The sequence below is a fragment of the Chelonia mydas genome, chromosome 21 (assembly GCF_015237465.2).
Source record: "Chelonia mydas isolate rCheMyd1 chromosome 21, rCheMyd1.pri.v2, whole genome shotgun sequence".
NCBI classification, from domain to species: domain Eukaryota; kingdom Metazoa; phylum Chordata; order Testudines; family Cheloniidae; genus Chelonia; species Chelonia mydas.
Window position 1 is genome coordinate 1,313,375 of NC_051261.2, and position 23,593 is coordinate 1,336,967.

At 43.8% G+C, this 23,593-nt stretch overlaps 1 protein-coding gene across 6 annotated transcripts in view; it reads right to left on the bottom strand.

Annotated features, from left to right (window-relative positions):
• HIPK1 (homeodomain interacting protein kinase 1) overlaps positions 1 to 23,593 on the bottom strand; it is a 34,711-nt gene that overhangs the window by 9,754 nt on the left and 1,364 nt on the right. For 4 of the 6 annotated variants that reach the window (XM_037884849.2, XM_037884850.2, XM_037884847.2 and 1 more), the window contains exons 2-10: positions 19,500 to 20,577; positions 12,052 to 12,175; positions 9,484 to 9,603; positions 8,331 to 8,417; positions 7,288 to 7,472; positions 6,666 to 6,828; positions 5,714 to 5,936; positions 3,289 to 3,410; positions 1,304 to 1,438 (exon numbers count right to left, since the gene is read on the bottom strand). In XM_037884849.2, the coding sequence (XP_037740777.1) occupies positions 1,304 to 1,438; positions 3,289 to 3,410; positions 5,714 to 5,936; positions 6,666 to 6,828; positions 7,288 to 7,472; positions 8,331 to 8,417; positions 9,484 to 9,603; positions 12,052 to 12,175; positions 19,500 to 20,575 (2,235 nt within the window). In that variant the 5' untranslated portion in view covers positions 20,576 to 20,577. The remainder of the gene's footprint in view (positions 1 to 1,303; positions 1,439 to 3,288; positions 3,411 to 5,713; positions 5,937 to 6,665; positions 6,829 to 7,287; positions 7,473 to 8,330; positions 8,418 to 9,483; positions 9,604 to 12,051; positions 12,176 to 19,499; positions 20,578 to 23,593) is intronic. The other 2 variants (XM_043533314.1, XM_043533313.1) reach the window with 1 other exon arrangement.

The following is a 23,593-nucleotide window of genomic DNA, read 5'->3' on the forward strand; positions in this document are numbered from 1 at the left end:
TTCGAAAGTGTCACCAGTCACTTAATGGTGCCCATGCTCTGCTACATCCACCCCTGCCATTTTCAATGGCAACCCTTCAGCAAGCAGAACTGGAGAAGAGGTGGAAGAGACAAGATCCTTTGGGTCCTTTCTGGAACAAACCACTGAGATCCACCAGAACCCACTTGCCTGCCTTTTCATCCTCAAAAAAGGGGAGCATTTAATGTTGTGGCTAGTAGCAGACACTCGAATGGCCAAGCTTAAGTCACTAGTCACAGTAAGGCCAGAGCTCCGGCTTGAGCAAATACCACCTCAAAACGAGTCTCCAGCTTGGGTGAAAAAATGCTAATAAGTTATTGCCACAAAAAGACAAAATGGTTTATGTAAGAAATGGAGTGCGCTTTGAAAGACATGTGAAGACAGAAGGACTTAAAGTGCATTGTAATGTTTCCATATGCTTCACTGATCTGATTCTGGGGTTTTAAAATGACTGGCTTGTGACATCTGCAGGGTCAATTCTGATGCAGATACCAGACAAATTCAGAGGGCAACAATTTTGAAAGCACAGATTTTAAAACCAGGTGCACCCCCTCTCACAGCCCCTATCAGTTGGACATTTAGCTTAATCAGAACTAGCCTGAGAAACTGCTGCCATCTAAAAATATAGAGCTCACCTTTAATTTCAACCACAAAATGTAGTAAGAACAAAAAGCATCTGTGGGGAGCAACATCTTTCTTTGGATGATGCAAGCTGCCAGTGATTGGTTATAGATAATGAAAGGTCAGAGAATTATTGTCAATATTCAATGAAGGTTAAGGTTTCTTGATTGCTAAAGCAATAAATTAAAATGCACTTGCTATTATTAGAAGTTTTAACCTGAGCTTAAGTAACCTGAAACAGTTCTACATGCAAAGAAGCTTTAAAACAAAAAAATGCAGCTAACTTGCCAACTGGTTCAAACTCTGGCCATCCAGGTACCTGTAGCAGAGTCAGCCTAAAGGCCTTTTTCTTTGTTTTCAACAATTAAAAGGTAAAGATAGGACAGTAAGCAAAAGACAAATAGAATTACAGCTCTTCTGAGCTTAGGAGAAGAGCTTTATAATACTAGACTAGTAAAGAGCAACAGTCAATGGATCTGGATTCTTTAGAGCCACACTAAACATCAGAGTCAGACAGTGCGTCAGCAATGTTGGGGAGGAAAACAACAAGACATTAAGATGTAGCAAGAACACAGCCACAAGATGGCACATGCTTCCATGCCCTCTGCAAGTCGAAGTTAAAACAAAAACTCCGTTAGTGAACACAATCAAGGGAGGCAATTACCAGTACTGCAGCCGTCTGTTCTACCAGCGCTGGCCGGCCGGCTGCGCAGTTCAGAGTAAAGGGCACCGCATACTGCGGCGTGATGGTGGCTACTTGAGGATGAAGAGTTGCTACCATTAGTGGTGTACAGCTTCCCTGAAACGTAGATTAGGCAGTGAGTGAAACACACGTCCTGAGACAGGTTAACTGGGTTCAGCAATAGGGCCAGAAAGGCTCTCAACCTATTGGTACTAACAACGCTCTTCAATGTCTCACAGCAATCAAATGTATGTATTCAAACCACTACTCCCTCTGATCCTCCAGGTGGGCTAATGTGACCAACTGGCGAACGTTCCTGAGGGGAACGCGAGGGACACAGGAACCAGCTTCACAAAACTGGTTCAAACTTTATACTACCTTATTCTGGGTGGATCCTAGATGTGTGTATTCCAAGCCATCTCTTGTATATACAGTATTGGGCCATAATGATATATGCTGCACCACTGATGTAATACATCACGTATAATCATACACAGGCTATTTCATGTTCAGTATTCTTGGGAAAGGATGAACTAAGGAACTTTAATAATCTTAAAGTCACCAGGGTCTTTAGATTACTAAAAATTAACATCAATCATGGCGAGATTGCCAAGAAACAAACCTAATCCATAAAATTGTTTTATCTGAAGTGTTTTTTTAACTGGAGTTTGGTACTTTATCATGAAGAGAAGCAGGAATGGTCTGCTTCATGATGACTTCCTTTAAGATTATTCTGTTCATTGAATACTGTGACCTGTGCAATTATACTAAGCCAAATGCATGCATCATCAAATGCTAACTCAATTGTTTGAATTGAACAAATAAATTGCAACTTATCTCCTAAAACTGCTTCTGTAAGACTAGACCAGTCACTGTGATATACTTCCCCCAGATTTCTTGGGGGGTTACAATTAAGAGTATGCACATTATTTCCCTATGTAACTGTCAGCAGAAACTGTGAAACTATGCAAACTAAAATTATAGTATTATCCATAAAGATGACGGATTCTTCAGTGTTCAAAAATGTTGTACAATAAAGGTGCTTATTACTGTGTATCCATTGTCTATTTAAATAAAACACTGCTTTGTTGGAAACAGAAATAGTTTTATTTTTATGGCAGAAGACAAATAAGAGTTTAAAGTTTTTGTAAATTGACAGACTATACATTTCAAAGTTAATCAAATTCTGATAACACATTTGGAAATAAATACAATCAGTGAAACACATCCACGCATGTCAAGGATGCAATTATTAAAAAAAAAAAAAAAAGTAATTTCATTGAATTAAAGATGGGAATCTACAACATCAATAATTCAAATCTTTACTTTTGTTTTCTGGGATCTCATTTTTCACATGGTAAATAATGCATAGAAACCAATTAATTTCCTATGGAATTTGCTGTCTGGCTTTTAAGCAGATAGCCTGCCTTATGTAGGAAGGTACCTCTGTCCAGACAAGAACTGAATGTTTTGAACAGCAGTCGCATCCAGAGGAAGACGGAAGTCTCAGGACACTAAATATTTACCCCATTATGGAAGGCCAAACCCCACAGTCAGTGATCATAAAGAAATACAAAACTACTCTCCTGGTTTTGTAATTGTCCTCTGCCTGCAGATTCGTAGGGCACATCAATATTTTTATGCAAATATCAGATTCTAAAGGGACTTAGTGGAGTCCATAACAGTCCCTCCTGGCTGGCACTTGGCACAGGAGAATTGTGAAGTGTCAAAGTAAAAAATAAGGTTCAGACTTACAATATCCCAGTAGAACCAGGTAGACTTGAGCTTGATATGAACCTATATATCACTGGGATCCAGGTCCCCAACTCCTGTTTCATTCTGAGATTTCTGTTAACAACAAAGACGATCCCCCCCTCCCTCAACAAGACATGGCTGCCATTGCAACGCGAGAACAAAGCTGGACTGTCCTTTGCACTAGGTGGAATTCCAGTTACCCCTGTTCTTACCTGTGTGAGAACTCCCGACTGGATCTGCAGCGGCTGTGCTGTTGGTGCTTGTGGTACAATCGGAACGGCATTCTCCATCCGTACTGGGAACCCAGAATGCTTTGCAGTAGCCTGAAGTCCGGCTGTTCGGAAAAGGAAGAAGCCATCATTAAGCTGATTTCTTTATTATTCAAATGTTTTTTCAGACTAATTCTTGCCAACCAAATCAAGATGAACAGAAGACACCGTCACGGTTACAGCCTCAGCCATCAGGGAAAGGGGAGCCCTTCCCACAGGGGCACAGAAATGGTGCACCTTACGCTAGAGAGTGGGGCTCCCTTTGTCCAGCAGCAACCTGCTCCTCACGGCGAATGACAAGATCAGGGTATTCGTACCCACACATGGCCACTTGCACCTTCTGTAAGGCTTTGCTGGGAATTAGTGCTGGTAACAGTGTTGTACTTTCTGTCTTGATTTTTGCAACACGGACACCTGTTCAGTGAGAACTGGTCCGACTATTGCTACCTATTTAATTTAGGTCACTGAACAGCCATGAGATAGGAACACTTTCAGACTCTGCTGGCGAGGGCAGAACTTGAATCCAACCACCACCCAGTTTAAGGCCATACTTAAATGGAAACAGACAAACAAGAATAGTTTCTGGAGTTCTGAAGTCTTTATGTACTGTACTTGGGAACACACCCCCTCCAGCCACCCATTAAAAAATTATAAATCACTTCCAACATACAGGAAACACTACCGGAAACCACTTTCTAAACAATTACTGTCACAACTAAGCCAAACCATACATCTACTAGTGTCTGCAAGGTGCTGCCCCCTCCAGGAGAAGAGAAATTCTTTTCTGGGGCACATGGGGAAATGATCCGGTGCCACTGGGTCATGATGCCCTTCCCTTCTATTTCCTTTTTACAGTAACTGAAATCCTTGTGTGCATGAAAATACCTTGTCCACACTGAGTTTTTTTCCCTGTCTGCTCTTTGAAAGGTTCATCTACTCCCGCAAAAGTGGGACCTATAATTCAGCCCCACTGGTGGTACTCCACCATTACAACTCTAATTTTCGACAGTCTAAACAAAGCTTAACTTTACAAGTAGTACTTAAATGGAATGTTTCAGATCAGTTTGGCACCTACATTCTCCCTCAAAAGACCTTGGCTTGACTTCACTGTCTGTGGACTTCCTAGCCTTCGGAAGCATTTGGCACTAGATGGACCTTTCAGAGATGGCAGGTGTGTAGCTGGAGTTATCAGACACAACCCACCAATAAAGCCCTGGCTAATGAACAATTACGGTCTCTGCAAGCCCCTAAAATTCTCAAGATAGCACTGGAGAATTCGCTAAAGCTTAGGTCCATTCAAGCTTGTCATCTGCATGCAAGCCAGCCAAATGCACTCCCCTCAATCACATCTGGAGGGGAACATAGTCAAACACTTCTAACATTACCATGCTACCTAAAAACAAGTACAACCCACATACTGCAGCCGTTGCGTCCTGCACTTGTTCTATCAAGATTTTTTGCTTCATTCGTAACCTACCACATTAGCGGAAGCCAGATACAAATGGAGAAGCTTTCACAATCAGCAGCTGCATTTCTTACTCTGTGTAGCTTTATCTGTTTGCAGCTGGCATTCTTTTACTTCTTGCCACCAAGCTGCACAACTGCATTAACACTTGTGAACTGAGATTCCAAGAGTACATATTCATTCTAGAAATTTAAGGGAATCACTGGTCAGGATGAAAATTTTAGTTGTGAGAGCACCTGTGCATATTCCAAGCTTTTTCTAATCCTTGAGTGTCTCTCCAAATGCTCTTGGTGCCAAGAAACCAAAGCCTAGAAATAAATTTTTGCTCCACTATGAAAATTAACCTGGTTATAGCCCCCGCAATAACAGATTCACGGACAAGATTCAGGAGGGATTTCTATTCTAGGCCTGACTTTCAGACACTTAAACCTCTAGAAAAATCCCCTTTTCATCAAAACTTTCTCATTCTGGTTCTTAATGGGAAGTAGACTGTGCACACGTGCAAGCCTGACCACTCAAAGGTCAAGCAGAACATTATGAGCGTTGAGGTGCTGTTCAGGGAATGAGAAACATTTCAGAGGCTTTCTTAAGTCTCACATGGGTCAAACTCCTCCTATAGTCCTGAGGAATGCTGTAGTGTTACATTCGGGGGAAAAAAATGGCTGAGCAATAAAGTGAGTGAAGATTGCCTAGTAGGCAGGTATGTTCTCCTCACCTGTCCAAGCGTGTCCTGGGAGAGGAGAACCGGACATACATACACACCTGGGCTGATTTCAATGGTTTCAGAGTCACATGTGAGAGCACAGAGTGATCTCCTGGAGTTTCTCTACTTGGCCCAAATCACAAGGTTTTATTTTCATTTGGCTGAAACTCCAGTAGAATGCAACAGGTTTTTCCACTTACTTTGAAAAGCAGGGGGACAAACAATGAATGTTTGCTGGAATGGATCAGTCTGCGTGCAGATCTGGGTGGTTCCAGGCTGTAAGGAAACACTCTGTTGTGCTACGCCTGCAACTGGTGCGGCAGATGATGGGTACAGGGCAGACTGATAGTTTAGCAGCGAGACATCCGAGTTTGCCAGGGAAAGAGTAGCAGCGGCAGTAGAGTTAGAAGCCAAGACACTGGCCTAGAAAACAAAACATTACAAATGGGCATATTTGTATTATGTACCCCATATCCCAGGAACAAACTACTGCAGGTAGCTGAACCCTGGCATGAAGTGACATCAGCTAAAGAATTAAAATAAAGGTAACGGAGAAAATAGACCTGAAAAAAGTTGTATTCAAACCTATTTCTATTTTTTGCATTTCATGCCTCTGGACTGACAGGCCAATAAAATCAAAGTAACAGAGCAGAGAAACTGTGTCAGTTTGGCCATGCCAACTATATGGAAAATGAAATTGCAAAGGCAGCCTACACATTCTGAAAAGTATCTTCAAAAATAAGTAACTCTGCTAGGTGGGGAAGAGATGAGTCAGCTGTTGTTGAACTAGTCTGCACTACCCCCTAGCTCGGGTGTATGTCTTAATAGGTCTGCCCCATCTCTAATTTCTATAGCCTTATGAGCAGAGGAAAAAATTCTGAATTGAGATGTTATCTAAGGAATTTTAACACATCACTGAAAATACCATTTGTGTAGAACGTGTCTAAATTCGTACGTAGCAACAACACTTGAACACTAAAACTCAGAACTTGTTCTCATATGACAGCAACACAGTTCTATTCATTTAGGGGCAAGTTCTGCTCAGCTACATTACGTGGAAATGAAAAATATCTGATTTCAGTGGAGTTACTTTGCAGAGCAGGATTTGGCCACAGCATCAAAAACATTTTCCAAACCTAAAGACTCACATACCTGATTGTGCACTGTATTGAGCTGGTTGTTGAAGCTCATTGTTAGGTTTGTGCTTGTGTTAGGAGCTACATGTGTTGTGAATGGGCTCTTTATTTGGTTAATTGTATCATACATATTAACTCTTCTCTTGCAGATCTCCATATTCTGAAAACAGGACTTCACACTGAAATAGAACGAGTGGGGGAAATATTAGACATACAATACCAGTACATACAGTATATGCTCCACTGTAAGCAGTGGATTCAAGAGAAGGAAGGGATTTACATAGCTCTTAGAATACTGTTTTACGTGTGCATGTATATGCCTTTAACTTTACAGCAACAAAACGTCAGAGATCTGGCAAAACTAAATAATACAGACTCTAACCAGTAGAGAAAAATATTTATGTGAGCCAAAAAAAAAAAAAAGTCACCTGGATAAGCTTCCTGCTGTGTCTCATGAATTGGGAGAACACAAATTCAGTCTAAGTAACTAAACTGGAAACACAAAAGAAGCCCCCGATAATATTCCTTTTTAATTAGCAGATTAGACAGACATGCCAGGACAAGAGAGGTATGCTGTTCTATGTCATGCTGAGAAATCAATCTAGAACAATGCAAAAACCAAAGTGGCACCAACTCACTGGTTGCTATGTGGGAAATCCAGTAGATGGGTCATTGTAACAAATGAATGGTTTAAAGTCTTCAGCGGAGTAATTCTCTTATCTGCATCAATCGTCAACATTTTCTTTAACAAATCAATGTACTCCCTTCGGTCAGCCTTCTCTGCCAACATGTCTGTCCCTTCCAAGTCCGTAGACATATTCACCTTGGAAAAAAGAAATGAGAACAGTTAGTGCCAATGTAAAATTAATCATGGCTATACAAATCAGTAATTCCATAGCCTATGGAAGTGCCAATAACCAATGCTAGTCCTTAAACGCCTTCACTTTAGGGTCTCTCCTTCCCCAGTCTACATTCACTAATCCAGAGAAATCTGAATCTAACTTATCCACAGAATTTTTTGTCAATATTTAGTTGGTGTGCTGAGGTGAAATCAACTGGGCTTGATTCTCCACTGCCTTGCAGATGTCTCATCCTATGCAAAGGGAATGCTAAAGGTAGCCTTTAACAGTTTCCCTAATTAAGATTCAGACAGCTTTGAATGTGCACTCAGGGACTTTTTTGGCAGAAAATTTTGATGTTACACCTCTGTGCGTCTCCACTAGCCTTCTCCTGAAGGCTTTGCTACCATTGCTAACGGCGCTCTTCCACTTGTGCAGACAAGGCATCAGCATTTTAACCTTCTAGGCCTTCTCGAGCAGGTAAAAGCACCAGTGGTGCTTTGTCTGCACTGTACTCTCACCATCGCTACCACTGGCAGAGTGGGACCAGCATTCACAATGGGCGGGGGACGACAAGCAGAGTCAGGACTTGTGAGCCACAGCAGTTTCTTCCCCCAAATCCCCTTTATATTGTACATGTGAGTTTCTCAAATGGCGGCATCATCATCAGAGCTGGCACTGGGCGTAAGCAGAGTAAACAATCGCTTAGCGCCCCAAGCAGCTGAAGTTTTCTTAGTATGTGTTGGGGGGTGGGGGAAGAGAGAATATCCCTGCTTAGTGCCCACAATGGCCTAGCACAGCCTCTAATCATCATTCATTTTCCAACAGCCTCCTCTGCTCACCTGCGCCATGTCATCCAAACAGTTGAATATATATTTCCGAGCTTCTTTTGATTTTATTCCCGTCTCCAACTCATGTTCTTCTGGGGTCTATAAAATAAAACATTTGTTCAGATCAGCTGGAGCCTGGTGTTAATATTTGATTGAAATAAAAACAAAGAAAAGCCAATGACCAAAACGTCAGGCCGTATAATCATTCTGCCTATTTCACAGGGCAAACACAATAAACCATTTGCAAGTAAGGCAGGAGTAAACAGTCACCAGCTCCCTGCTCTGTGACCCTTTGGGAGCAACTCACTGCAAAACTGAAATACTGGCTTGGAGGAGAATGGGGCCAAACCTGAGCCGACTATTGGTCAAGGACAGACTCCAACGCTGCCTCATGTTGCACCATGAAGAGTTCTACCAAAGTGAACGCCAGATTCTGAGATGGTATTTGAGAGCAGTGGAAGCAGGAGTATTTAGGATATGGGCAAAAGCCAAACTGAGACATTTTAAAGTGAACTCTAAGGGGGACGAGATGGCCCTCTCACCTCCTTTGCTTCTATGATCTAAAGGAGGCCTGGGAGTTTATTCCCCAGAACCAGGGTGTGGGTTTTTGCCCTTTTGTGTTTTGCTTGTTTATTTAGAAACATCAATAATATCACGTATTCTCCTTCAGTTCTGTTGGGGGAACTCTGGGGAGGACTCTAGAACTAGAGTAGATTTTCCAAACTCTCACCAGGTGCGTGTCTGTTCTGAATCTTTCACAAAGAAAGCCTGTTTCTCCCAAGAGCTCGCCAGGAGTTTGTTAAGTTGGGCTGTTGAAGGCTTTTAACAAAAACAAACTACCATGAAATACACTTCAGCTGGTGAGCAGTGTTAGGAGTGAACTGAAGTAGGTCATCTCTGATATGCAGACTGAGCAGTCATAATAAATGGCCATTATCACATACGTTTTGCGGTCAATATCACTCTCACTTGCTATTGGTAGACACCTGCTAGGGGTTTGTCCAGTTTCTAAAAGGAAATGTACAAATCATCTACATCTGAATGATATTTACAACCTAATCGTTACCCAGGGTACTTCACAGCATATTAAAATCACGTAACAATGAGATTTGGATCAGGTCCGTGACGGACAAAACAGATTTTGAAGTTAAAGAGAGAGACAAACCTTTAGCCTCCATAGTGGGTATCCCAAGTTTGGATCTCTGTTAAAAAACCTGCTTGTTTTCGTTCCTGCACTCAGAAGATACTCTGCTGGAAGGCCCTGGGTTTGTGAAATATAACGAATCTGTAAAGAAAAAAAAATTAAAGATGCCAGCAAACTGGACTGAAAACTAAATCTAGTACAGCAAAATGTTGAGGTTCTACCAACTTTGTTAATAATGAATAGGAAATAGGCTCTAAATACAATTCTAAAAGTTCCATTTTTTTAAAATATAGGCTGTCTGAATAACTGAAATGTCATAATACAAAACAAAAGATGCAATTCTCAAGTATTTACAAACACATTTAACTGGTTCTATCTAATTTTCTGCAGAGATTTTTAGGTATTGGTAAACGCTAATGTGCCTCTCTGCCTTTTTACTGAAATTTTCTTGGCCCAAAGCTGTTTTAGCAGACTGAGAATAAGCTATTTATAACAAGGGAAAGTATGGGGGAAATGCAGCACTCCCCAATGTAATCACTAAACATTTTTAAAGAGGAGTGAAGGGTTTTAAAAGTGTTACCAAATATGTATTATTTAAATATATAATTATCAGAAAAGATATAGGTATCTGAGTGATGCAGTTGGGCGTGGGCATATCCACCCTTGAATGTGTTGCTCACAAAGGGTCCAGTGGCAAAGCACCACTGGCTTCAAAGGTGCGAGTTTAGATTCATAAAGCATGTAGATTCCCTGTATCCTTTAGGGCATCAATATTTGGAGTAAAAAAAAACACAAATAAATAACCCTCCCCCCAGAAAAGTGTATAGAACATGTTTAAAAAACACTGACTACAGTATCAGTAACACAGCAATATGCTACACTACAAAGTACAAAGCTGTCCTTAAAAGAAAAAAGACACTCCGTTATAAAGCAGAGGAATAATTTTACATATCAACACATTTTCTCAAATCTTCCCCCAAGTTTTGTGGTCTAAATTGCTAATACTATCTGCTCCTCAAGTTTCAGTGTGAGAAACGATACAATTTGTTAGGACAAGAAAAAAGATCTTTAAAAAAAAAAAAAAAAAAAAAAGAAATCAGTGAACACATAACCCACTTGTGAAAGTGCAGGGCTGGCAATGCTGGCTGAAGGCAGTTAGGCACTGTAGATCCTGATACCATAGTCTGGAGCCCAAACTACTGCATGTAGTTCTGCCAGAGCACTGGCTACTCCAGTATTAGGCGCTTCCTGAGCAGCTGAACATTCACAGGGCACTAGACAGGTTACTAAATTTGTGTTGCTTGTGAGCTAAGATGAATTTGTGACCTAGCTTTTCATTTCTAGCAATCTGGGTTCAAACTGACCAGTGTTTATATTCTTCATACTTAAGCAACAAAATTTTCAGTAGTACAATTAAGAAATAACTTCCAACAAACATCATCCACTAGATCTTGAGCAATAAAAGCTGGAGTCCAAATTAGTTACAATGGCCTCATTATTGTACAGCAGATTGCCTCCTGCAAGGCCAAGGTTGCTTAACAAGGCCAAGCCAGGTGCTCATTTCCAGAGATGCCTCCTCCAAATCCTGACTGGGCCTGCATTTACTGCTGCAGTTCAGGTAAAAACAAAACATCTTCACTACAGACATCAAACTCAACCACATGAAGTCAGAGTACAGGCTACCCCAAGTTTCTGGAGGATTACAAAACTCTATACTAAGCAATGAGAACCCGACCTTCGTCCCCACCCACGTATGCACTGAGATAAGATTCGCAGAAGTACATGAACCTTACCGTAGAAGGAAACCACCATGCCATACTTTAGTTATTTCTAACTCAGCCTGCTCACTAATGTACCACGGCATTTCCTCTGGAAATTTACGGTGATGAAGAGACACTACAAGCTAATTTGAGAGGGTCTTTTCACGTACAGAAAAATATACCAGACACTGTTAAATGGTAATACCACAAAACAAACCACGTGATGGAAAAGCTGTACTTGGAAAAGCATTGTTCTATTTAGGTTTGTTGCCCTTTTACGGACAGGCTAATAGCCAGGTAATACTGCTACCTGTAGACTGCAAGGCCCAGCCATTCAAGAGACACCTCCACATACGCACACTACTTCACAGGCTGCAGAGACTGCATTTGGGACATGCTCTGTGTTAGAGATCAGAGCTTCTGTAGGAATTAACTTGACAGGAAATGCATGGCAGGCCACCCTGGGACCACTACTCCCGTAGCTAATTTGTCCCTCTTGAACCGCAGAGTGCTGTGCACAGCCAGGACTGAGACACTGCATTTCAGTTGTGCCAGAAAGGGAACTGCAAGTTGTATATTAAACAGTAGTCAGACACACACAGGACCTCTGCGTTCTCTATTCAAAGGCAAAGTGGGAGGCAGGGCACAAATGGGAAGCAGCCTCAGTTATCACAGATAGAAAGAGAATTGGATCAAAGCAGGAAAGCAGTTGAAGACCAAATCAGAGCAGAATTTGAATGAGTACTTCAGTTTCACAGGGTTTATTAAAAAAAAAAAAAGCTCCTCCTGATTGTACAAGCACCACCCCGTACGCACGATATCCTCTTACCTGATCGTATTCTGAAGCTCCTGGGTACAGAGGCCAACCCAGGAACAGCTCAGCTATCACACAGCCTAGGGACCACATGTCAATAGCTTCACAGAATGGTAAACCCAGGATGATTTCAGGAGCTCTGCAAAACAAGATTAAAACGTTCAGCCTGGCACAGAAAGCAAATGGTGCCTATTTACATATTACTCAAGCACCTTGTACAGCACAGCAGAGCTCCCCAGAGATACTTCCCTGTAACGTTAAAAGTGGCTGCCCGTAAAGGCGCAGCATTTCTCGCTAGCCTAATAGTGTCTGTGTCATCCTCATTTAGGAGCACTGATTATTTTTGCTTTTCAGCCACAGTAAATCAACAGTGCAGTCTTCTAGCCCAAGAGGAAAGGACTCAGTCCAGAGACATTTCATACCAATGCAAAATACCCTATATTACCGCCCCCCTGTAAATGGCAAGTATGTTGCTAGCTGATTTAGTCACATGACAGGGCATACAGAGCTTGGGGTGACCCCTAGCCATCACACAACCCACCCCTAGCATGTCCCCACAGGCATGTCAGACAGCAGCCTGGCATTGTGCGGGTAAATCCTATCGGGTGATGCTCCCTCAGCTCAGCTAATCATCAGCAGAGGAGTCTAGATAGGTTCAGAAGGTTTACAAGGTCTTTGGCTGCGTTCACCTGGAAAAAGAGAGTGGTCTGCAGACCCAAGCCAGGGCACTTTGCAGAGAGAAGAGTGCCACTTTGTTTACACTGCTTAGTGTTTATATAGGGTTTATTTGGGACATCTCAGGCTTAAGGTGGATGAAGAGAACATAGCCAGACACTGTGATGGTCAGTGTTTTGCCACATTATTTTATGGGATTTGGGGCAACAGAACCTCACCAAGCATAAAAACCCCTGCCCAGCCTCTCTCAGAGAGATTATGAACAAAACAATGTGCTGCTTTTAAATCTCAAACCCCGGAGAGGATTTTTTCTGCATAACCCATCTGGACAGAAATGTTGCAGGAGACGATCTTTTAGCACAGCTATCCCTTTACCTCACACACACAGCTGTGAAACAAACACCTGCAGTTCTGCCTGCTCATAGGTTGAATTCTAGCCTTGTATTTACATATAGTGTAAATACAAGGGCTTATGGGAGCAGGTACAGGAATTCACTCCAGAAAGTACAGGAAACACTGGAACTTCCGTTTTCCTAGGAATAACCAATTCCATTGTGACCCCAATGTGGGGGGAGGAGAGAAACATCCCAAACACTGGTCTATGCTGCTTTCTGGGCAAGTGTCGGGCAGTAGATCCTAACACTTGTGTGTAATTTCTCATGTGGCAAACACACATCAAGAAAGAAATATATTGCATAATCATCCCAGTTAAAGCAGCTCTGAAACTGGTTATCTTGCTTTACAGTTTTGGACTCCGTACTGGTATCAGGAATAAGATCTCTCTGTCACATGGCATTCGGCAGCAGGACACCGAAAAGCCCATCTTAATCCCCTTTTCCATCTGACCATTCACCTGGCTGTGCATGGTAAGGAACGATTCCCAGGTAACTGTAACACGGATGCCGTACATCTACCAAAGTCAATGCACTTCTCACAGCTGACATGCAAGTCATCGGGGAATGAGGCAAGTGCCACCTGACATGTTAGCTCAGTTAACTGTTCCCCCCCAACCTCCCTGCTGCACTCTAGTGGCGGGGCAGTCGCACTGATTCAGTAGCTGCTGCTTTAATACAAGCAGTTCTCTTACGCAGGTGAACCCTTTTAATTAGCCCAGCCCCCTAGAAATCAAACTGTGGCAATTAGGCTTTTATTCCGATAATCAGAGTACTACAGTGAGCCAGGGATATCTGTCAGGAATTGCTCCCATTCAGTGTTACTATGCCGCTTCATTTTAGTCCCCCACACTATCCTTTAGGGAGGGAGGGAGGGAGGGAGGGAGGGAGGGAGTTAGTTAGTTAGTTAGTTAGTTAGTTAGTTAGTTAGTTAGTTAGTTAGTTAGTTAGTTCACTTTCTCAGCTAGGTCTGGGAGGGATTTATTACCTGCAAACATATGTAACATTATGCAAACATGTCCAAAATGGAATGAAAATGTTTAGCCAGAAAATCAGTACACGAATATGAAAGAACTGTACTGAGACAAGTCGGTTTGTTTACCAGCCCGAAAGGATACTGCTGAAGAGCTGGATACACCTGTTAACTCGCCCTGCTTAGTCATTTAATCAGGATTCCCAACTCCAGGTGCCATTATTCCAACATGTCAAGACATCCGTGCTCAGCAGGTGTTGCCAATTAGCAGGCAGGACCTAAGTCTGCGGCCTGTTCCTGTGTGGAACGCCCAGCCAAGTCCATGGGAGTTTAACAGATCTAACCGTTCACAGGACACAATGGAAGTGGCCTGGGGTAGAAGAGACCACAGCGCAATCTTGTTCAAACCTGCATGAACACATATGGCCTGACTCAGACGGAACGGACTGTAAATGGCTATGGATAGTGGAAGTGGAATTATTCCTTTGTCCTGTGTGCGTACCCAGGGACAGTCTTGTAGTGTCAAAGACGCTCCTAGCCCTGAGCAGTTTATACTCTAAACAGATTACCTTCTCATGAGGCCTCAGTTTTCATATTGGCTCAAGACACAGCTGGTATGCAACAGCCATCAGCCTCCTTCACATCTGCTTTTAGAATGGGGTTGCTAATGACAGCAGTTAGCAGTACTATTATTAGTGACCACTGAAAGCGGTGTTGAAACAGAACAGCAGCCAGATGTCTTCTTTACAGCTGGACTGTCTAGGATTAAATTTGCAGCGTTGTAGCCACACTGGTTCCAGGATATTCGAGACAAGGTGGGTGAGGTAATATATTTTATTGGACTAACTTCTTCAGACCTGAAGAAGAGTCCATGTAGCTCAAAAGCTTGTCTCTTTCACTAACAGAAACTGATCCAAAGGCACCACCCACCTGATCTCTCTAGGATTAAATTATTAATCTGCACTCTTGGAAACTCTTTATGAGGTAGAAAATGACAACTGACAGAATTCCTCCTCTGAGTAGCAGATTGTTACATTCTGATTTCCAGGGCCAGCAAGTACCCCCAGCCAGCCGCAGGGAAGGTTACCACAAAACTCAGATTCTTCCACTACTACCAGAATGTTTCAAAAGGAGCGGTGTTTGTGGAGAGGGCACCTCCCCTTGATCATGTCCCTCTTACTTGCAGAGAGCAAGTGTTAATCTCCGGCTCATGCCATTGCAATAGCGATGCCACAAAGTCACGTAGGAGCCGAGTTAGTTTAAGAGGTGGAGAAAGTCAGACTTCTGGTGGTATGCACTACTGCTCCCCACGCCGGCCAGGGCCAGGGCAGGGCACGGCCCAATGTGGAGCTAAGGAACAGATGGTACTGCACAACGGAGGCTCCTCCGATCAACATACAGTACAGTAGTGGTAGGTTACAAGACAGGCCTAAGCACATCGGCATCGCTGAACAGGTGGGATGAGACTACTGAATCTTCCTCACTACTGCGGTTGCCCTGTATTTCCACCAAACGACTGCCTCTGTAAGGAGAGAGTCTTCTCTTGCCAATGAGGATAGTAGTATAAACACCCTCCCCCGCTCTCTCGAGGTAGCAATGGCCCATGCTCACCACACTAGCTGTTACAGGCAATAGGATGCATAGAACTGGAAAGAGCTGTCCCTCCTCCTGGAGTTGGTCACTGGGAACATGTCTTATCCGAGCAGCTTAAACTGTCTGACGCATCTGCTGATAATGTGACTCCCCTACTAGGCATCAATGACATCGGAAAACGTTGTGTGTGGCCCGACATTCGTATGCCCCCTTCCGTCAGGATTTGCCTCAGTCTGACCAGCACTGCAGAGCTAACAGTAATACCAGAGCGGAGCATGAGCCAGCCCAAGTACACCTCTGCCTAGGAGCAGGTACCTCACAACCAGGGTAGGGAAAGCAATTGCACATTCTGTGCATTTTAAATCCTGGCCTGACAAAGTCCACGTCAAATCTCTGCTGGAAATATGGCTCCAGCAGCGTCATCCAACTAGGCAAGCTGTCCATGAGCCAGGAATGCAATGAGGCAGAACAGAATCCAGAGGTTGTTTCCCTTGCTCACATTTCACCTCCCATGGCCATATCCTGTTCTGGAACAGCAACCCAAGGGTGCTAGCCTCTCTACAACTGCTGCCAGCGCTTGATACCACAGTGAATGGTGCAAAAATCACCACAGTGCACCTATTGTGGACTCCCTCTCCCCCACAAAACCCCACTGGGTGGATTTAACCAGTCCAGATTCAATGACAAGAAGCATATTATTATGAAACTACGCTTCTCCTGTTGTGAAAAAATTCATGCAGTTCAGAGCCATGAGTACTAGAGGGACAATTCAGCCCACCCCCCTCACCACAATTTAGATCCAAGTGGGTGACAGAATTAGACACAGAACAGTACAGCATCTGGAAATGGCCCACCTTGATTATCACTACAAAAGGTGCCCCCCGGCTGGTAATAGCTCACCTTAAGTGATCACTCTCCTCACAGTGTGTATGGTAACACCCATTGTTTCATGTTCTCTGTGTATATAAAATCTCCCCACTGTATTTTCCACTGAATGCATCGGATAAAGTGAGCTGTAGCTCACGAAAGCTTATGCTCAAATAAATTTGTTAGTCTCTAAGGTGCCACAAGTACTCCTGTTCTTTTTGCGAATACAGACTAACACGGCTGCTACTCTGAAATCTTCCATTCTGTTACTGTACAATTAAAGCCCACGCTACACTCACTACAGCAGTTGGCTAGGAGTCAAAGTGTTGGCTCCTAAATTCAGACAGACTTTCAAAACTGCTTTTTTCCCCAGAAGAGCCAAGCCCCCATACATCCCATTAAAGTTAGGGGATGTCTGAGTGCTCAGCACTTCTGGAAAACGCCACTGCTTTAAGTCCCTGTAGCAGCCTCACTTCAGGTATCCAAATTTGAAAGTTTTAGCTGAGTGAGTGGCCAAGACACTGACATAAGACCAATACAAAGTGAAGACAGGACAGGAAACAATTAGTTTGTGATAGGACTGAGACTAATTCGTGTTTTACTTCAGTGGCTGTTTTAAAACAAACAATGCTGGAGCCTCAAGCCTCATCTCGAAAGCTCTTTTCAATGTGAAATTAAGCCAGAAACAACACAACTCTCCCCAAGAGAAACTAGTTTCTACACCTAGAAGGCGGATTTTATTTAGCCTCAAACTGATGTAAATTTCACATCACATTAAATAGATTTCCACATTGCCTGATTCTTCCCAACTCCAGGGAAGCAGGCCTAGTCTTAGACAGCATTTGAATACTCCTCTCTCCAGCAAGGTCAGTCACCCCACCTTCGGGGGGAGATGGAAGTGGCTTTTAGTTTAGTATGATATGCATAGTAGGGCAAGCAGCTTCCTTTCCAGAGGCCCCTTGAGACACTTCTTGCCCCATGCTCCCTCCACGCCAGGGGATGATGTCTTGGTATTTATTTGGCAGTTCTCTCAGGCGAGAAGGATCACAGAGTAGTTACACTGTTTTGTTTCAAGCCACTGAGTGGGTAGCTGTAGGACTATGAGAAAAAATAGCGCTCCATTGAGCATAACTCTAGACATGTAGGAACAGAAGGACCTTTGTGAAAGTTACTTTAATAAACGGGCAAATAAAAGGTTCCTGGCAAAAGAGGTCACTTTAAAATGTACTGTAACTTACATTGAAAAGTCACCATGTACTGGGAAGGAAGACAGAGCTGAGCACGAGGCCTTCCTTCAGGAAGAACTGGAAGGGAAAGGTACAGCCTGCTCTATCTATACAGGCAAAGATGCCTACCGGGGCTTAATGAGTAATGGTAATTCTGGACTGGTGAGTAGGGACCCGGGGTATCGGCTACAGCTGCTTCTACCTTCCCCAAGGGGGATAAAGCGGGAGAGCAGAGAGCTGGCTCACTGAAATCCTTTGTAAAAAGCGCTATTAGATCTCCTTATCTGTCTGCAAACCCACTTTCCTTCAAAGGATGGTTAAGCACAGCAGGGCTTATTTCAGTGCAATGGAGTTCACTTACAATGCTAGATACAGGGAGTGACTGGACAACAGGTAACTGACAAGCCTTAGACAAGTTGTGAACTTCTGACATATTTAAATTGTTATGGCTAATTAAAAAGTTGATGGATTCACTTTAAATTGGTCAAGAGACATTTTACAGAAAGGGGAGACAATTCAAGTCTTCTGCTGCATCTACCGGTAGTGCCCTGCAGCAGCTAATTCTCCATTTCACATGCACAGAATGTGCTAGTTGCAATTTGCTGCAGGCATGTGGAGTGAGGAGGAAAGGAGAGGTCACACTGCCAAAGTAGCAGCTCTGGTCACCTGCATATGAATTTCCTCTCTTAACTACTCTCTTGATGAAATGTGTGGCTTGGCAGGTGGGAAAGTCATTTTCATTATGACTAGTAGACTTAGCCCTCAGGCTAGCAGAGGTGCCAGGTATATTTTTCAAACCCTGGTGCCAATACAGCCTTCGATTAAACATCCACCTCACAGGTCAAGTCAGCATCTCTGTATTAATGCTGGCAGAGGCATACAGCCTCCTGCAATAGCCTCTTATGGTCATTTTATTAAAGGAGTAGCTCTCCAAAATGGCACTTCCAAAATAACTGTTTAGTCAAAGTCTGAATATTCTGCTACAGAGGTTCCTACCTAACCTGAGCTGATCAGTGAACCCTTCACTTTCAGCTGAAAAGTTTCTAGACTTCATAGTTGCAAAGAAAAGCTTAGTTCCCTTTTGGGAGATTAACTGATGCAACACAGTCTTCCTGGGTCTGCAGACACCCTGAAACAACAGCTGAGCTCCATTCATTTCTGTGTTAGCACTAAACCTGACCACACTACATGTCAGCATTACCATTTCATGAATCATTTTAGCAGATGAGACAGGAAAGAGGTGGGAGCACAGCATACAGGGTGTGCAGGGGGAAGTGGGAATTCCTGCCAGGAAGGAGATACGGAGGGTGACAGAGGGTAAAGGTAGAGAAATGAGGAGGACAGGGAAGGAAAAGAAATAAAGGGAAGATGTAAAAACACATAAAATGGAGCTTGTTTTCCTACTGAGTGACTGTGACTAAAGTACTGGCCATAAATGGTAATGGCTACAAGTTTATGTACTGCATGAAGGTCGTTCTGACCCTTATCTTTGTGTAAGTTTCCCACTGCTATCAGCGGATGCACTGCTCTGGCCTGAGTGGACTCCTAAATTTACACCTTGCCCTCTGGACAATAATTCAATCCTTCCAAGAGATGAGGTTTGTCCTCCCTGATCTGGTTCTTGCATATTGATTGAGGATGTGGGGCTCATCTGCTCCCATTAAGTGACACCCCTCCAGTGCCAGTCTACTTTACAGATGCAAGGGTACAGAGACCGCCTCAGGTATAAATCCTTACCTGTAATAGCGCGACTGCAAGTAAGTGGAGCACACCGCTTTAGACACATGGCTGGCTGAGCCAAAGTCTATGACCTTCACTCTGTAGGGCTGGCGGATGGGATCCACCAACATGATGTTTTCTGGTTTCAAATCAGCATGTATCAGACCCAGGCTCTTTAGCTTCATCAAGGCAGTGGCCACCTGCTGCAGAATTGGCCGGATGTATTTTAGGGGCAGTGGGCTGAACTTGTTTTGTTTTAAGAAGTCGTATAAGTTCTGTTCTAGCATCTCAAACACAAGGCATGTGTGGTTCTTGTGCTGAAAGCACTCATAAGAGCGAACAAAGTTATACTCGTCAGCGTTCTCGCTGCTCAAGCGAGAGAGGATGCTCACTTCTATCTGGCCTTGTCTAGCATAGGAGGGATGGTTCTTTAGGATTTTGATAGCTACAATCTCCTTTGTGCTGCGTTTCCAGCACTTTGCCACCTGCCCAAACGTCCCTCGGCCCAGAAACTCCAAGACCTCATAGCTGTTTGTCATGGAGCATAGGATCTCATGCTGGACCAGCTGGTAATCCCCTTCACCACTGGCGCTGCTGCTTTTAGTGGTTACAGTGGTGGTAGTGGCCGCAGCACCCACCGCAGGTCTGTTTTGCAGCATGAGAGGTGGATGTTCCTCAATTATCTGCACGCTACCGTTGCTGTCGACCTCCTCACTTTTCCTTTTCAATCCACATTTCTGGTATGGTTCCAGTAAAGAAACGTTACTCCTGTGTGTGAAGGTCTGGCTGTTCTGGAAGGACGCTGTTGCACCGCTGCCTGTACTGTCTGCAGCTGTAACCACAATATGCTCAACCGAAGGAGCAGGGAGTAGGAGGTTCTGATCGTAAGCAGGGATGCTGAAATTCGCTACCTGGCGAGAGGAGCTTGCTTGCCCTTGAGCAGCTGGGAGGGTTTTGCTCCGGGTATAATACTTGTCACTACTGCTCTGTCCTGAAACATCCCAGCCAGAGGGCTCCACTTTCAGTTTCTTGGCACTGCAGAAGGCACTCGACGATACTGACGGAGGGGAGAACACCTGCAGCTGTGAGGCCATACCTGAAATGAGAAGAGAAAGATCTGATTAGCAATGGCCCCATAATAGCAGGTCAAGAATTAAGGAAATCCTCAGCTTGCACAGCAAACCAAGATCATATTAGTTTTTCTACGCACCCTATTGAGCTGGAGACCCTTCACCACATGACCCATGTTAGCATGGAAGGCAACAAGGTTTCTTTTCTAATAGTTGCTCCCACAGCTGCCACCCAGGCCTTCCTGGCGACAGGAGCGAACATTTACCAGCCTCACCTGCCAAGCACCGACACTAACCTTGCTGTGGGCAATGCAGAAAAGCACCAGCTTCTCTCTTGCCTTGCCCGAGGTTAAGGGGATCCTATTGAAAGAGAGGACTAAGGGCTGGGAGGAGGGGAAACTGCAGAGCTAATTCAGCTTACTCTTGTGTATTTAACCACACTTTCCCCACAGGTTTCAGAACAGCATTAAGATAGGATGGGGGGGGAATCTAAAACAAACAAGGAAAGAAGATTGCAAATGAGAGCACTCTTGCAGGTCTGGTGTATGAAGCTGGCCAGGAACTTGACATGTTTGTAATACAGACTTATCTGTATCTCCACACCCTGAGGTGCCACAATGTAACCAAACACCAGTAGAAATGAAGGCCCTCAAACTATCAGTTTGGTTTATTTGCCTCAGAAGGTTTAAAGAGCATTTAAACAAACATACATAAGAGCCCTAGGGCTAGTCAAAGGGTGCCATCCTTCAAGAGCACCATCAATCCCCACTAACTTCAGTTGGAAACGGGGCACTCAGCACTCTCCAGGATCAGCTCCAAAGAGAATCACAGCGCAGGATGACTGGGGAAATAAGGAAGGGCAACAATACAGCAGCTGTTTACCAATTCCCGAGAAGAGTGCATCCACTCACCCATAGACAGGGAATGGGGAGACTATCCAGTTTACAAACTGAAAAGTCAGTGCTTAGCAAATGGGAAACCCTGTATGTCACATTACGCCCAAAATGCAGATTCCCTCTGTTCTACATTACTGGAGGGTTGACAACTGAAAAAAGCTAAAACACTCCTTTCTCAAATCCTCTGTTGTTAGGCTTTGTGCAGAGACACAAGCCAAATCTCCTTTCTTTGCATTCCAAGGAAAATACTAAGTTTGGGTCTTCAGAGCTGCCTAATAAGCCACTCATTTTATTGCCTGACAAGTCAGAACATCATCCACCTTGTCTCTCTACTGTCAGAAACTAACCACAAATTCTCAGTATTGGTCTACATTAGAGTGGGGGGAAATAGATACAAAGTCTGCAATTCATAACTGAATCTGAGTCGCTTGGGGATGACAATACAATATTCTATAGAAGATTCCCCAGAAATCTGAAAGGTAACACTGTCAGTATAATGACCTAGACAGACAATAATGTAACCGTTCTGGGGAAGGCATTTTGTCTATACTTGCATTTCAGGTGCTGGTGCAATCTATTTAACAGAAACAATCAAGTAGGCGTGCAAACTATTAGCTAGGTTTGCCTGCTACCATGGAACAATCACCAGTAGCAAGAGATGAGTAAATCCACCTTACTACTTAAAGAAAATAAAATCCTACTTGACATAGAATGAAAGGGGGGGAGGGATAGCTCAGTGGTTTGAGCATTGGCCTGCTAAACCCAGGGTTGTGAGTTCAATCCTTGACGGGGCCATTTGGGATCTGGGGCAAAAATTGGGGATTGGTCCTGCTTTGAGCAGGGGGTTGGACTAGATGACCTCCTGAGGTCCCTTCCAACCCTGATATTCTATGATTCTATGAATGACATATCTATGAGAGGTGTCTTATGACCAGTCCCTGTCTTCTAGGATCAGGACCAGGATCACCAACTCATTCCAGATGGTAATGCCTTCCAATCATTACTGACCCAGACCAGACCAGTGACCCTAAGATGCAGCTGGAAGACTTACTCTAAATTGTCATTTTCTTTGAATGATGGGCACAGTCTTTTCAAAAACCAGTCTCCTTTCCTGAATTTCACTTAGGTGCTAATCTAGAACTCTGTACCACTTTCATTAAATATTAATTTGGCAAAAACAAGGCACCCTCTCTAGCCTAGTGGTTTGGATGCTCATCTCATAGGCACTTCTGGTTCAATTCCCCTGGTAGGAAGGGATTTGAACAGTAATCTCCTGCCTCTCCAAGTGAAATACCTAAATGCTGGGCTGCTGTCGGGCACTTGATGCTGTTCCACTTTAATCAAATACTAATTGGGCCAATGCAAGAATCAAGCGTGAGAACTCCTCTCCAGTGCAGTGATCAGGGTACTCACCAGAAAGTGCGAGATGCTGGTTCAAGTCCTGCGCCTGCCGGCTAAGAAAGGGTTTGAACAGGGATGGCCTCACTCGACTACAGAGGGAGTCTAATCCTTTAGCTGGCCCATAGAAATATTTAATTGAAGTGAAACAGCTTCAGCAGCCTTCCCTCCACCCCCATCAGTGTAGCCCCAGGACAGACGAGGCAAAGGGGGGAACCAAACCAGAATCTCCCACATCAAAGAAACTGCACTATGCATATGAACTGCTGCATTACTGTGTGAGGGGCCACTTGGCAAAGAACAGTTGCCTACATATTCAGAGTGTACAGTTTAAATGGAGTGGGGCTTTCACAATCTGAAATCATGGCCACATCCTCACGGGGAGTGCTTTACCCCCGCCTACTATACCAGCAAAGCACTCAGAGCACGGACGAAGCTAGAGCAGCAAAGCTGAGTTTTGTACCAACAGAATAGGACCAAGCTCCAAGAGCAAAATAAGCCAGTCCCGTCAAAAGTAGTAAAACTACATCTACTCTAGGGGCTTCTGCTGGCACTGCTATGCCAGTCAGGGGTCACTCCTTCACCAGCCTCAACCCCACGGCTGTGCCAGCAGACATTTATAGTGGCCTATTTCAGGGAGCGCTGTGAGCTTTGGTGCAAAATTTCATTTTAAGAAAAGTGGGTTTACAGAGCAATACTATCATAGTTTCCTTATTCTCGTATTCTGAAGCATTTCTAATCCCAGCAA